General features: G+C 39.0%; 1 protein-coding gene across 5 annotated transcripts in view; it reads right to left on the bottom strand.

Annotated features, from left to right (window-relative positions):
- Nucleotides 1-15,043, bottom strand: part of Reln (reelin) — a 460,226-nt gene that overhangs the window by 140,812 nt on the left and 304,371 nt on the right. For all 5 annotated transcript variants that reach the window (XM_052719248.1, XM_052719250.1, XM_052719251.1 and 2 more), the window contains exons 13-17: nucleotides 10,759-10,871; nucleotides 8,598-8,806; nucleotides 7,791-7,919; nucleotides 7,042-7,151; nucleotides 3,694-3,760 (exon numbers count right to left, since the gene is read on the bottom strand). In XM_052719248.1, coding sequence (XP_052575208.1) covers nucleotides 3,694-3,760; nucleotides 7,042-7,151; nucleotides 7,791-7,919; nucleotides 8,598-8,806; nucleotides 10,759-10,871 — 628 coding nt within the window. The remainder of the gene's footprint in view (nucleotides 1-3,693; nucleotides 3,761-7,041; nucleotides 7,152-7,790; nucleotides 7,920-8,597; nucleotides 8,807-10,758; nucleotides 10,872-15,043) is intronic.

The following is a 15,043-nucleotide window of genomic DNA, read 5'->3' as shown; positions in this document are numbered from 1 at the left end:
CTTTATGGCCTGCTGACCTCTATGCTATCAGTCAGAGACCACACTAGATTCTAGGCCTTTTAGCTATAGAACCCACCCTTACGGTCACACATACTTTATACAAGAGTTTCTACATAGTCACACCTTAACCATTATTGTGCACCTGAAATTGGATTGTTTGTTGCCTGGAAACATTTTTCCAAATTGTACTGTGTTTTAAAGATGCTGACAATGAATTCCCTGACATTAGACTCCCTGAAGTCTGATCCAGGTTGACAAAGTCTATCTGCATGGGGTTTTCATTCTCATCTCTTTATGGGGTTTGCTTCCCTGTGTGACACCTGCAGGGACCCCCTCATCTGCTGTACCCTCTCCATCTTTTAGCAATGAGCAAACTTCTTTATCATAGCTGAATTATTATTTGAATGTAGGAAACTTTTTTATACTTTAGTTAGCTTTAGTATAGTTTTGACTTATAAAATGAAATCAGTGTCTTTGGTGCAGGTGCATTTTTACTAAAGCCTTTAAACTTCCTGACATCTGAAACAACCTTCCCACACAGTGGTGTCCTAATTTGTAGATGTTATGGCTCAACTCAGAGAATGCTCTCTGGCAGTGTTTCTGAAACCAAGGCCTACAATGGCCTTCTACAAGGTCTACGGAATATGAGATCAAGTGGAAATAAAAAGCCAAATTTGATGTACATTGTACTTTCTGGTGCTGCAAGTATACCATTTTTGTCAGGTAACAAAAAAGCTCAGCCCTAAAATGCCGAGAACTAATACAGCATGACGTTCAAGGGTTTTCTTGGCAACACAAACAGCTTTAGGGAAAAATGAAGGACAGAAAATGCCTATCTACTGCTCATGTTAATGAGCCTCAGCTTCTACACATGTTATTTCATGGATACATTCATCCTCTGAGTCACCAAGCAATTTCCAAAGAGACTAGAAAGCATCAGCTAAGTTGGATGAACAAGAAGTGTAAGTGTGATTTACCATGGCAAGCAACTGGAATTTGTTTCCCAATAAGTCTAGCAGAGTGCATCTCAGGGTAAATATACCTTTGTGCATCTTAACTATGTTCTCTTCGAACTAGATTGGGAGAAAGGTGACCATTTAGATGCAGAGCACATTGGAGTCTCTTCCCATAAAATAGTTCTGAAAGTCTATTTTTAAAAAGATTGTCTAATTGGGACAGAATCTCAACAGAGACTCCATTTGTGCTTAAAGACAAACAGCAGATTCTTTGCTATCCAACAATCACACTGGCAACTTAGGAGTGACAGGAAACTATCAGACTCCTAACATGACCACTATTAGTTCATCTACCTACCTCCAAACGTGGTCACATATTCACTCTGTATGTCAGGAAAAAACCTCCCACTGTTGAGACACACAGGTAATACTCCTGAGGTGTCCCCACAGTCCCTTCTCACGAGGGTCTGCAACAGGGTTGGGCTCACTAGGTAAGTGAACTTCAGTTTAGAAATTCAGCCTCAAGGTGAACACAAGCCAGAAAGTGTTGTGGGGAAGAAAATAATGATAATGATGATTAGAGCTAGGTGGGGAAGCTCCAAGTTCAAGATTTGCTTCCAAAGAATAAGTGACATTGAATATAAATTTCTTTACTGTGTAATTTTTGTTCTAGCTCAATAAACCATATATTCATAGAAAAAGAGGCAATGGTTAAATTTAGCCTACCCACAGAAGAACTAAGGTAATCACTATTATGGAAAATATCACCAGAATATGGAGAAAAGCAATTTTCCAATTGTCAAACTTCAGTAAAACTTTAGAAAGAGAAGATGTTTATTCCTGACAATTTTTGATGTAAAGAAAGTTTCTAAAAGCATAGACCTACAATTTAAATTTCTCTTGTGTTAATTTCATGTGAAATGCATTTAAAAAAAGATGGCCTCATTATAGATAACAGAAAAAAAAAACAGCAATTTGAGGAAAAGAGCTAGTGTTTCAAAGAGTTAATGAGCAACTTCGGGGCAAGAGTTTATCTTAAAAGTTAGAGATGGCTCCCTTGGTAAAGCGTGCACTTCACAAGCACAAGAACCTGAGTGTGGTCCCAGCACCCACATAAAAACTGGGCGTCATGGTGCTCATTTTAAATCCTAGTCTTTGGGAGGCACAGACAGGAGGATCCCCATACACATGGGGCTTGCATGTGTAGCCTAGCTGGGAAACCTCAAACCCAAGGATGGGGGAGGAAGAGGGAGAAAGACAGAGAGAGACAGAGACGGAGAGAGACAAACACACACAGACAGACACAGAGAGACAGAGTCAGACAGACAAAGACAGACAGAGACAGACAGATATACACACACATAGACTAGAGAGACAGAGACACAGAGTGACAGACAGAAAGAGAGAGAGAGAGAGAGAGAGAGAGAGAGAGAGAGAGAGAGAGAGAGAGAGAGAGAGAGAGAGAGAGACCTGGTTTTGAAAATGAAGGTGAATGGTTCCTAAGGAATGACACCCCAATATGTCCTCTGACTTCTACACACACGCGCACAAACATACACAGAGTTGAAAACTCACACACCTCAGGGTGCACACAAGACTCCTCCAATAAAAACATTGGATGTTCATATTTAGTTTTAAAGTATAAATAGAATTTTTCAATTCCTCACATACTTCACAAAATATTTAATTTTACAGAGTGATCTCTTTGTTAATTGAATCCAATAAAATACAGCTTTAGAAATTAACCTGACACATTAATCCTAGTGTTTACAATTGTCTCATAATTTCTATACATGCAGGTTCAAAGTTCTCTTGTAAATTGTCTATTCATTAATTAGTTACCCAATTAATTATTTTTGAGGTGTTGAGAACTTATCTCTATGACAAAGATGGCCTGTGGCTTCAGGAATTTACAAGAGATCTAGAATTAAATATTAATACAGAAATGACATAATAAATGTGACTATCTGTTCTTGGTATTAATGTAACACAACTCACTAGTGGCAACTGGATATTACCCTATTAGTATACTACTTCATACTCATAGTCGGCACCATTGTTCTCTAAAAATGCACAGAAAAGCTAACAATCCAGCTATGAGGGATTTGGATTTGTTACAAATTTACATGAGGGATACTACAGCTTTTACAACTTAGCCCAATATAAATTTATCAATTAACTTTACTTTCAAATTGTACTTAAGTTACATTTAAATCTCATTTTGAGGATTGGGGAGATGGACCGGTGGGTAAGCGTGCCCGTTGTATAAGCCTGAGGTCCTGAGTCCAATTGCTGGAGCACATATAGGGAGCAAGTGTAGCCACATGCGTGACTACAATCCAGGGGTGTGGAAGGCAGAGATAGAAGGTCCCCGGGGCTCGCTGGCTGCTAGCCTAGTCCTCAGTTCAGTGAGAGACCCCGTCTCAAAGGAATAAGACAGACAGTAACAGAATGAGGACACTCTATATCTTCCCCTGCTTTTGCATATACTCCCTTGCTCAACACATGCACATACACCTTACATATACATCATACTCACATACACATATCACAACAACACACACACACACACACAGAGTGATTCCACATCAAGTAACCTGATTTTAGTTTTTAAAGAATAACTCAAATTCTAAAAAAGAATATTAAATACATTTAAAGGCTCATGTCCTCAATATATGTATATATACATAATGTGTATATATAAAGGGACAATCAAACATAATTTTTAAATGCTTACTTGCAACCATGTCGAGTGCATTGTCCTCTGCCAGAACAGAATTTGAGACACGATGGACCTATATAAACTATAGGGAGAAAGAAGTCATGTAAAAGGTGGTGACATAGTTCCCAATATAATTTTAGAAAGCAGAAACATGGCCTGTTGTGTGTATCTGATGTGACATGCAGGGAGCCAGGAGGCAGTGTGAGCACTTAGTCACAATATGCTGGATCTGTTTTAATTTCCATAAATAATTCTTTGAAGATTTTAATGCTTGTACTCACAGGAACAGGGTTGTGTAATTTATATTCCTTACTGCAATGTCTTCTGCCCCAGCAATTACAGACAGATTGCTAGTGCTTGTGCTTTGGATGTCCTGTAATGTGTCTCTCCTTCGGGGAGAAATAAAAGATCTATTTGATGCATCACAAAGTGGAGAGACCACAACTATAATTTCTATTCTTACCTGAGAGAAAATATACAATATCATAGATGAGCATTATATATATTTCTAAATATTAGTTCTTCTTCCCTGGAAATATGGAACAACATTAAGAATCTATCGTTGAGCTGGGTGGTGGTGGCACACGCCTTTAATCCCAGCACTCGGGAGGCAAAGCTAGGCAGATCTCTGTGAGTTCGAGGCCAGCTTAGTCTACAGAGTGAGATCCAGGACAGACACCAAGACTACAAGAGAAACCCTGTCTCAAAAACCAAAACCAAAACAAACAAACAAAAAAGAATGTCTTGTTGAGCAAAGCTTTCTCCGTAATGTATAGTCTCCCCACTAAATGCTGGATTGACTGACAATGTGATAGTATAGACTCAAAGTCTAATCTTCTGCATAGTGAAAAGACCTACAAGGTTGTATCTGAGGTAGTAAGACTTTAATACAAATAAAGATATAAGGATTTTATAATGAGCATAATCAATAACCAATAGTATAATGGGAGAAAACCAATTGGGAGCAGAGATGCAGTAGTTGCTAAGGGTCTACAATACTCAGTTTCAGGCATGAAAAATTATCACTTTCTCTTCTGTCCTATAGTCACATAAAAATACTCCAACAATTTACTTTAAAATAAACTTTGCTGTGGCCTCAACTCCCAGGAGCACATAATCCCTGTGCCCAATTAGTATGTGCAGAAAAATCTAAGGAGTTGCAATACAAAATCTCTTGCTGAAGGAAACTGCCTACTTAGAAGTGATTAGATAGTGCACTGTTTGGTTAAAAGTGTTGGCTGTAGGTATCAGCTAATCATGGGTTGACATTCTAGCTTTGCCCGGAAAACTTTGGGTAAATGATTTATCCTGATTAAGCCTCACTGTCTCCATTCTATAAAGCGGGATGATGACCTTTCTCAGAGAAAAGAGTAGCTGTGCCATGTTCAGGAAGTGTTGCATCATGTGACTGTAATCACCACAGCCACCACTACTGTCCTGCCCTGTTGTCCAGGAGGCTCCACTTTCCACCACCACGTGCTGAGGGACAGAACAGGCAGTTACCCTGGATGCTGCCTGGGGCCTCAATACCACATCATAGATTGAAAAGCCTTCATAGAAACAAAATCATCAATAGCATAAGGCTTTCAAAGACAGTAAAATTATACTCAATTATTATCCTCTCCTGACTTCATTATTTCATCAACATAGAGAAGTAAAAATAAGACAGAAATAGCCTACCCTAGGATTTTCCATTTTGTCAATATTTTCAAGATTATTTCTGAAGTGCTCAACAAAATTGTGACATTGTGCTAATGTTTTTCTCCATGTATCTCCCTTGACACAATTCTCCACATTTTCCCTAGATTTCCTTGATGTAATTCTAGGGTTTGATAGTTAAATGGGAGAGATGGCAGGGTGTTCTTTCTGGGAGACATGTGGGTCTTCTTCCTATCCTGTGAAAACGCCAGGGGCCGGAGCCTGTTCTTGGAAAGGTTCACACAGGGAAGAACTGAAGGGAATCTTTCCTCACTGTGCCACCGCCATGAACCATGAGACTCAAACATGGTGCTGGGTGGTCCCTGACCCCAAACTATGCTGTAATTGCTTCTTTTTTAGGAAACTAGGACCACTTGTACATAGGCATACATATGTTTCATTATAGTCTTAATTTCCTCATACTTGCCCTTCACTTTATTACTAGTTTTTAAACTTCTTTTGTGATTATTAAAAGTAATAAAGATTCATTATAGAACTCTTACATAGAATGACACTAGGAAAAAATCTATTCATATCCTAGTGCCCAGTGGGCACATACCCTGGAGCCCATTAGCAGCTGTGGTAATTAAAATGCTATGCAAATATTCTACCAGTGGAGAAACTTTATTTTAACAAATTAAACCTCAGATAGTTTAGTTTATACACTAGGTTTAATATCATGGGCTTATATAGATCACATAGACTTCATATTGGCATATGGGTAAGCTATCTTGCCTGGGAGTTATCTTCAAAATTTAAGAACCTTATGCAATTAGTTTCTCAGAGTTTAAATTATTCAAAGAGAGAAAGAGAAGATTAGTACATGGAAAATCAGCATTAAACTATGGTTTCATAAAATAGGACAAACCAAGTCAGAGGGTATGTTAAATTGCCTAAGTACTGACATTCTGCCCTTCCTTCTATTCCTATCTGTCTTCCTCTCCACGGGCCTTCTTCCTTGCAGTATAAAACTTTCATTCAAATTTATATGTCCTACAAATCTATCTAGAAGTCAAGACAAAATAAACAAGCAAACACTATTGGTGTTTAAAAACAATTGAAAAGCCGTGTAACCTAATGGCTTAAAATATTGTCTCTTACTGCACACACACATGTACACTGTAGCATAGTGATACTGGCTTTTAAACTGTGTGGAAATGATCGACAGCCCAGTCAACAGTTTTTATGGATATCCAAATATTCCTTTCATGCCATTTTCTGAAAACAGGGTAGGTTTCTCGAGTATCTTAGAGACAATGTTCCCCTCTCTGCGTAGTGTCTGGAACCAGAAGATAAGCGACCCAGATGTTGTGGAAGTTACTAAGAAGAATGGGTCTTATTTTAATACATGCAGCATGGTACTTATGTTAATTTTGCATAAAATTCAAGAAAATGTTAGGCTATCCTTTGTCATCAACTGTGAATTTGAATTTTAGGGATTTAAGCATTTTAAAATTACGTATGTTGAAACATTTCAGCATCTAATATTGCTGACTACACAGCCTTTTTTTTTCTGATTGTGCATCCGCGGGCTTCTAACGGAATGCAAAGGAGGAAGGGAAGAAAGGCTGGTTAATGAATCGCAAGACCACGACTTAGAAATGGGATGTGTGTGCTGACTGTCTACATCAATGGCCTGTGATTGTGACAGGCACAGACACGAACCGTTATCAATTGCCCACATGTTCCCGAGGATTACTCCTGTTTGTCTCCAGCGAATCCTGGTGTCTCGGGTGAGTGCCGCATTTGGGAGGGGAATCGTGACTCGGTTCCACCTGCAAGAAATTTAGCCCAGCATCAGCCTTGCAGCTATGTTCCCATCTTCTGAATTAACTTACATGCCTGTGAGTTTCCTGCTTCTGTTCGTGCACAAACACCACAATTAATGAAGTATTTACCCTCACCTGTGGAGTCTGTGTCTTAATTTTGCCTTGTAAATATTTTACTGTGTAATGAGTGCTTATTCTGTAAGCTGGCAAAGTTCTACAGAGTCATCTTTAATTTTATACTAGTCCACAAAAGGGTGTGTGGTGGACCTTAAATTATGTGGAAAGTGAAACTGACCACCATTACACATAGTAAGATCTGACCAGGTCTAACTTAAAAAGTTATCTTTCTTTTACTCATTTTAAGTCTGTATTTTGGCAATACAATATCTTTTAAAAAGCAATAACCATGAGGCATATAATCCATAACACAAGTATCACACATAAAGGATAACTGATCTCATAAAGTGCGGTCATGCTAGGACTTGGCAAAAATATTTGTGCATTTATTTTCATAATACCACTCTTAAGGAGAAGTCAGTTTACTTAACTATTATATAAAATGCCTAGTCTTCAAATTACTCACTGTTTTTTATTGCACAATATGGATTCCACCTTTTAATGGAACCTTGGAGCATGTTTACTCACCCACTGTAGTTTTCAGAGGAGTAGACAGTGCTGTGTGGGAGGTGGGGGCCCGCACAGATCTCAGGCAAGCACTCAGTGTGGAGTAGGGTCCAGGAACGCCCATGGTTGGTAGAAAACTCCAGGCTGACACTAATATCAGCAGAGAAACCACAACAAAAAGGGGATAAGGAGATCTCAAATGATTCCTTTTATTTCTAGCTAAGCACCTTAAATAAGTCGACGAGTACGGGACTGCTGTGTCTCTCGCTAGAGTCTGACCAGCCTTCGAAGGGCAAGCAGGTGGGCTGCTGCCATAAGAGCGATGTTGGAAGGACAACACACAGTGACCTGGGTTTGTGTGTTGAACTTGATAGATAGCAAGGCAATTACCATGTCTCACACACTGCCACTTCATCCTGTGCATGTGAGACCAGAAAAATTCTTACAGAGGATCTGAGCAACACTTACGCAAGTGAACCGGCTAAGTCACAGCCCTTGAAGTGCTAATTGACTTCCACACCTATTATTTGGGGTCACTAGCCACCAAGAGGTCGAGCTTGTCTTCAGTTACCTTTTTTCTCTCGTCAGTCTGATACTTATATCAAGCTCTCAGAATGAAGCTATTTTCACCAAAAAAATCTGCCCAGTCCCATCCCTCCTGTTTATTAATCAAATCACTTTTTTAGTGAGGAGGAGGCATCTGTATTTTGTTAATCCACATTGCATTAAAAACCCATACAGAAATCTACTGACAAATTCTCTCTAATTCAATGGCCAAGTGCACACATGCTCATTTCCCACCGGACTAGGACTAAGTGTGCTTCCTACCTGTTTCCAGGCTGATGCGTTCCACACCCCAGATTAATAGAAAACTGTATCATGTGAGACATTGTAGAAGGCAGAACAGGAAGCACATGGAAGAAGTCTACAGCCCAGACATTCCGATTATGCCCTTGGTGGTTCTTTTGCCTGAGACAAAATTTGGTAGCAGGTGTCTGAATTTCAGGGTTGATGACGACAGAAAGCAAAGATGGAACCTTCCAGAAAAAGGAAACTCAAATTATTTACAATCCTTCCTGTTTAGTCGATGTGAATTCTCTTAGATTCTATGTAGCAATCACTGAATCCGTAACTGCAATTCACTGAGCTTTAGTCAATGACTGTTGTGATAAATTTGTTATTTCATGTGGAAGATTCTATCTTCAAGGGCAACTCATTTCAATCACTTAAAATTCCTCCTGTGTGAACAGTGGGGCTCCATGTGTGTGACTGATCAAGTATGTGTGTTATGATATTGTATGCGGGAGGTCCTGGTGGGTAGAGCCAAGGTGCCCCATGGCGGGTGAGAGACAGAGATGCCATGCAGACAGCACTCAGTAAAGAGTTTTATTTGGTGGGAAATAGAGAGATAGAGAGAGGGAGAAAGGCAAGAGGTGTGAACCTTGTGGGAAAAGCAGAAGAGGGGAGAGGAAGGGGCAGAGTTTTTCCTTTTACAGGCAGGGAGGCGCCAAGGGGCGGGATCAGAATATGAACAATGTGTATCCACTTGGTCTACCTTAGCACAGGACTAAGGCAGTTGAATAATTATTTGACTTTATTGTTAGTGCTTTCTTTTTTTCTTTTCTTTTCTTTTTTTTTTTCGAGACAGGGTTTTTCTGTGCAGCTTTGCACCTTTTCTTGGAACTCACTTGGTAGCCCAGGCTGACCTAGAACTCACAGAGATTCGCCTGGCTCTGCCTCTCGAGTGCTGGGATTAAAGGCATGCACCACCACCGTCCAGCTTTGTTAGTGCTTTCAAAAGCAGTTTTGTATAATATAAATGTTTTTCTCAGCTAGGAATTTTGAAAATAAGACTCAAAACAGAAACAGCCATAGACAATAGATCAATATGTAATAATTTATGTCTATGTGTATGGCGTGAAGAATCCACCAAGTAATTGCTAGAAAAGTAGTTCACAACGATACTCCAAGTACAATCAATTGGTTTACAACTGAATGTTGAACTTGTTGAATATTTTTCTCTGATTGCTCCCTATGTTGTTTATGTGTTTATTTTGTGTGTATGTGTTTATATGGGTGAGTGTACAAATTTGTACATGAGGCCAGGGTTCAAGTCAGGTGATTTCCTCAACAATTGCTCCTCACTTTTCCCCCCTTGGGGACAATATCTCTCACTGAACCTGGAGTTTGCCAATTTAGCTAGACTGGCTAGCCAAGCTCCAGAAATCCTGTTTCCACCTCACCAGCATTTGGACTGCAGGTATGCATCACTATGCCCAACTTTTCACTTGGGTTCTGGGGTCCGAACTTAGGTACTACTGCTTATAGAGCAAGCACTTTACCAATGGAGGCTTCTCCCTAGCCCTCAAGTTCTGTAATGTACCCACAGTGCTATCAATGTGGAGAGAAAACTATTAATGAGTGTGGTGTGAGACCAGCACATATTGATATAATGAAAAAAATTCACACCCATGACAAGCATCTCACATAATTTTCAAGATGTTTGTAAATAACCAGAAATAATGCCTGTCCTATATCCAGAGAGTAAAGGGAAAAGGGCAATCCTGTAGCTCTAATTAGCAAAGAAAAAATGTAAGGGTAACAGTCATCTGAACTCCTGCGATGCCTTCTGTCTGGAAATTTCCAATGCAGGACTCTACTCATTATGTCTAAAAGCAAGGTTGTGAAGCCGCATAATGAGAGTCACTTTTAAAGCTTTCTCAGGGACAGGAATAACTGTCAGTCAGAGGTTTGGGTTTTGCGTTATTGTTTCTGTGTTTTGTTCTTCCTGAAAAAAAATCTGAGTTTTCATTTGTATCAAAAATAAAAATGAATCTTAAAATTCCCAAGTCACTTAAAAAAGATCTAGTAATTTCCTGGGGTGGCAAGCAAAGAGACGAGTCCTCTGTGCCTGGCATGTTCTTTGTGGATGTGGCTTCAGCCTGAGAGTTATGAGGAGGGTCATCTGGCACAAGGTCCTCATCTGTACCTTATAGGAGGAATAGGAAAGGGTATCCAATGTGAAGTGCTCTTTTCTTCCTTCAATCTTTGCATATAAAATAATGTCATTTTCATGAGAGTCTCCAGGGTCACAGACTCCTCCTGCATCAAAAAAAAATTTCAGGGTTAGAACCAATTTGCATCCAAAATAACAAACATGGTGTTATAAATCAGAGCAAGAAACAAAGTATTACATGTCACTTAAGGATACTTTTACACAAAGACAATGGGACCCAAGGAATTAATTGATGAAGATAGCTCAGAGAGCCATGTTCCAGATCAAGGACTTGACATGGAAAGGCCAATATTACTCTTTGTTTAATGGAATTACTCAAATAACAGTGTGTGTTGAGTAGTACTACATGGCTATGATTCAACCCAGTTAAGATTTGTGTGTGCGTGTGTGTGCTCATACACACACATGGCACATATGTACACGTGTGCCCTTTTGGTGTGTGGGTACGTGTAAGTGTTGTTGTTCTTATGTGCGCAGGCCAGAGGACAACTTTATGTATCACCTTCTGCTGGTCTTTCACTAAGCTGGCTGACTTGCAAGTCTCAAGGCTCTGTCAGTCTCTTAACTCCACAGTGCTGGGATTACAAACATCATGCCTGGGCCTGCCCACCTCCCCAGTACCTGGAGAACCTGCTCATCATGACCTTTAAATGGCTGTAGTGACGTATGCTTGTGTATGGGTCTTCTATTTTGTTCTGCTTGTCTACAAGTCTGTTGTATGCCATTACCACACTACTTTATTATTATGGCTCTATAATACATCTTGAAATTTGGAATGGTAATCGTCCTAGCATTGTTCTTTTTGCTCAAGATTGTACTGACTATGAGGTTTATTTTGTGGTTCCAAACAAATTCTAGGATTTTTTTTCTATTTCTGTGAAGAATGCTCTGGGCATTTTGATTTGGATTGCATTGAATCTCTAAATGGCTTTTGATAGAATGATAGTTTTGTAATATTAATTCTACCAACACATGAGCATGGAAGTCTTTTCACTTTCTAATGTCTTCCTCAACCTCTTCTTCACAGATTTGAAGTTTTCATTGCAGAGGTCTTTCACCTCCTTGGTAACGTTTATTCTATGACTTACTGTCCTTGAGGCTACTGTGAGTGTGTCCATGATCTTTTCTCAGTGTGTTTGTAGTTGGTGTACAGAAAATCAACTGATTTTGTAAGTTGATTTTGTACCCTGTCACTTTCCTGAAATTGTTGATTGTTTATGGTTTTCTGGTAGAAATTTGAGGGCATTTATCATATTATCTGTAAATAGAAATAATTTGGCCTCTCCCTTCCCTATTTGTGCCCTAGTTTCCTTCTCTCCCCTTCAGCTGCAGTCGGCGTCTGAGTGCTACCCTGAAGCACAGCGGGGATGCTGGACAGCCCTGTCCTCTTCTGGATTTTAATGAAGACTTCAAGTTTTTCTCCATTTGGGAAGATGTTGATGTGGGTCCGTCATACATGGCCTTTATTATGCTCTGGTATGTTTTCTCTAGTCCTACTCTCTAGGACTTTTATCATGAAATCATGTTCCATTTTGTCAAGGGCCTTTTCTTTATTTTTGAGATGATTAAGTGATTTTTGCCTTTAAGTCCATTTATATGAAAATAAGTTTGGTGACTCCCTGTATCAAATATTTCTGAAATGGTGTTATGAAGATGTTTCAATGAACATGGATGGTATTTTAGCAGATATGTTTGTATTCTAAGTATGTATTTTTTTTACCTTTTACATTTATATTTGGCACTTCATTTGGTTAGTGAAAGGTATATAGTATAGTTTGCTCTCTATCATTCTACTTTATGGTCACACAAAGTGATGTACCATTAGAACGGAAAGGCAGGTGAGAGGCTCCTGATGATAGCATAGTCTGAGTACATGTTCTGTCTTTTCTCCTCTATTACACATTATTAATAATCCTTGGTCTTTCTGGCTTCTATCAACTGTCTGTCTCACCTGGTTTTAAAAGCAGATATGGAGAACTAGAAGCCCCATACACTGCCATTCATAACAGCATAGCCACATAAGAGTAAAGGCATGCAGAAGCATTTCTGAAATTCATCACATCAGCCATTACATTTTCATAGCCTGTTTGTTAATGAGAACTGTGACTGGCCCATAGGCCTTTTCTGAGTCTCCAAGTCACACTTTTGGGGCCCTTAAGGAAATTGGTTATCTGAATCTACAAATATCAGCACTTGTCTATAGTCACCCCATAAAGGCCACATGCAGAGTCCATCCCGATGAGGAAGCTGTATCATTTATGAAACATTGTTCTTTCATCTAAGTGCAACCATTTTCAATATCCCAAACAAATACCTTAACAGGCACATTTGGCTTTAGAAGTGATCAACTAGAATTGTACTGTACAAATCCTGTCTCCTAAGTTCATTCTATAAGCTATTTGACACGCTTGAGCAACATTGGTAGAAGCAACCCAAGAAGCTGGTTTGTTAACTGAGAAGTTAGTGTCATAAGACAAACAGTAGAGGACTGGAAGCTTCTACAAATGAGCTTGCTGCTGGAGTGCATAGCTAAGCCAGGGAAGAGGAGGTTTACCATATGCCCTTGTCCTTCTGCTGTGTCCCTAGAGTAGTTCTGGGCATATGGGATTCCAGTGAGTTATCGATGGTGCTGTAGGAAATCTGTGTCCACATGGCTGAACGGTTTTAGGGAGTGCACCATATATTCTAGCTTTAGACACTGAAGTTACACTTCAGCTACTAGTGAAGAAAGAAATTTGTCTGGTAACTAATTTTCTTCCCAATTTGTAACTTTTTAGTTTCATAGAGTATTGAGTTTACTATCTGAACTGGTTTTGTCTTTAACTAGACAACTAGTGTATGAATAAGAGCAATAATACCTACTTTTAATTCAGTATTTACTACATGTTATATATCAGGAAAAATTAAATACAAGTATTATGTGTTTCCAATTCATAACAGCAGTTTTGAAGGATTAAATACATTTATCACTTTGCTGATGGGACCGAGTCGGGGAGAGGTTCTACAATAGCCTCCATGTGAATCTGTATCTGATGTCATTCTCTTTGACTTCAACCCTGCATTAACATCACACAGGGAAACTGTGGATGCTCGTATTTGTAAAGCCTTGGAATTTGGCATGCTACATGCAATGTGCCTTTTAAAATTAGCACATAATTAATATATACTGAGTTATGTAATCTGAACTGATCGGGAAGGTATATATAGTGATAATGTGGACTTCTTTCCAACAGATGTTTATTATTCAGGACCTATAGATAATATTATGATTTTGATACTGGTATCATTTATTTTAGCATTTCATTATGTCAGTGTAATAAAGCAGTTATTAAAGTTATTGTAAATGCTGGTGCCTGAGGAAAAGATCCATATGAAAAAAAATTCTCCTTTAGAAAAACATTTTTTTCTATCAACCATTGGGTACACATTTAAAAATAACAAAGAAGGAACTGAAAATGTAAAAAGTCACATTGTGTGATTTTAGTGTACCACATCTAAAGGCACAAGCTCAAATGACCAATTCTCGGCAACTTCATTAACTGTTCCCAGCATCTTCTCTGCTCTTTTAAGGACAGTAGTGAATAGTAGCTGCTGTTCTAAGAAGAAACACACGTGGGATGCTCACAGAGAACAGAATGGAAAAGGAAATCTGAGAGAAGCCAAGATGTTAAGATGATGACAGAGTCTATCTGAGAGACCCCTCTGAGGGCAATCTGTCAGTCCCGTGAAGTTCAGTGACAGCAACTCCTCCAGGAAGAAATGGAATCTTGCTTAGCTTATGAAGCTTTGATGCATGGTGGAAAGAAGGGCTCAGGAGGCATCTTGTAGAGCAATTAAAGTACAGAAAGATTTCAATAAAAGCTGGATGGATGGTCAGTTTCAGAATACCCAAATAGTGCTTTAAATAGCTTTATAGACACTTACTGTGTGAGGAAAGTGATTTTGCTGAATTTTACTATTTTCAGGGTACTAGACTAGGAGGGGAAATATATCTTGACTTCAGTTTATTATTTAGTGAGAAAAAAACAAGACAAATATACAGTAGTTTGTGTGCATTACCTAGAGTCAAGCATGACATGAAATTACTAATATTCATCAGATACTTCACTTTTAAAACAGTTATTATACTTGTATGTGAATGCGTGGAGGAGTGTGTGTGTGTGTGCACAAACATTCATGTTTCCATGACCAAAAATCAATCTTGGGCATCTTTGTCTATTGCTCTTAACCTTTTTTTTTAAGGCAGGGTCTCTGGCTA

The sequence above is a fragment of the Peromyscus californicus genome, unplaced genomic scaffold, assembly GCF_007827085.1.
Source record: "Peromyscus californicus insignis strain IS unplaced genomic scaffold, ASM782708v3 Scaffold_6__1_contigs__length_162567912, whole genome shotgun sequence".
Taxonomy (NCBI): domain Eukaryota; kingdom Metazoa; phylum Chordata; class Mammalia; order Rodentia; family Cricetidae; genus Peromyscus; species Peromyscus californicus.
The sequence above is the reverse complement of the archived record's forward strand: the minus strand, read 5'-3'. Positions and strand labels throughout refer to the sequence as shown.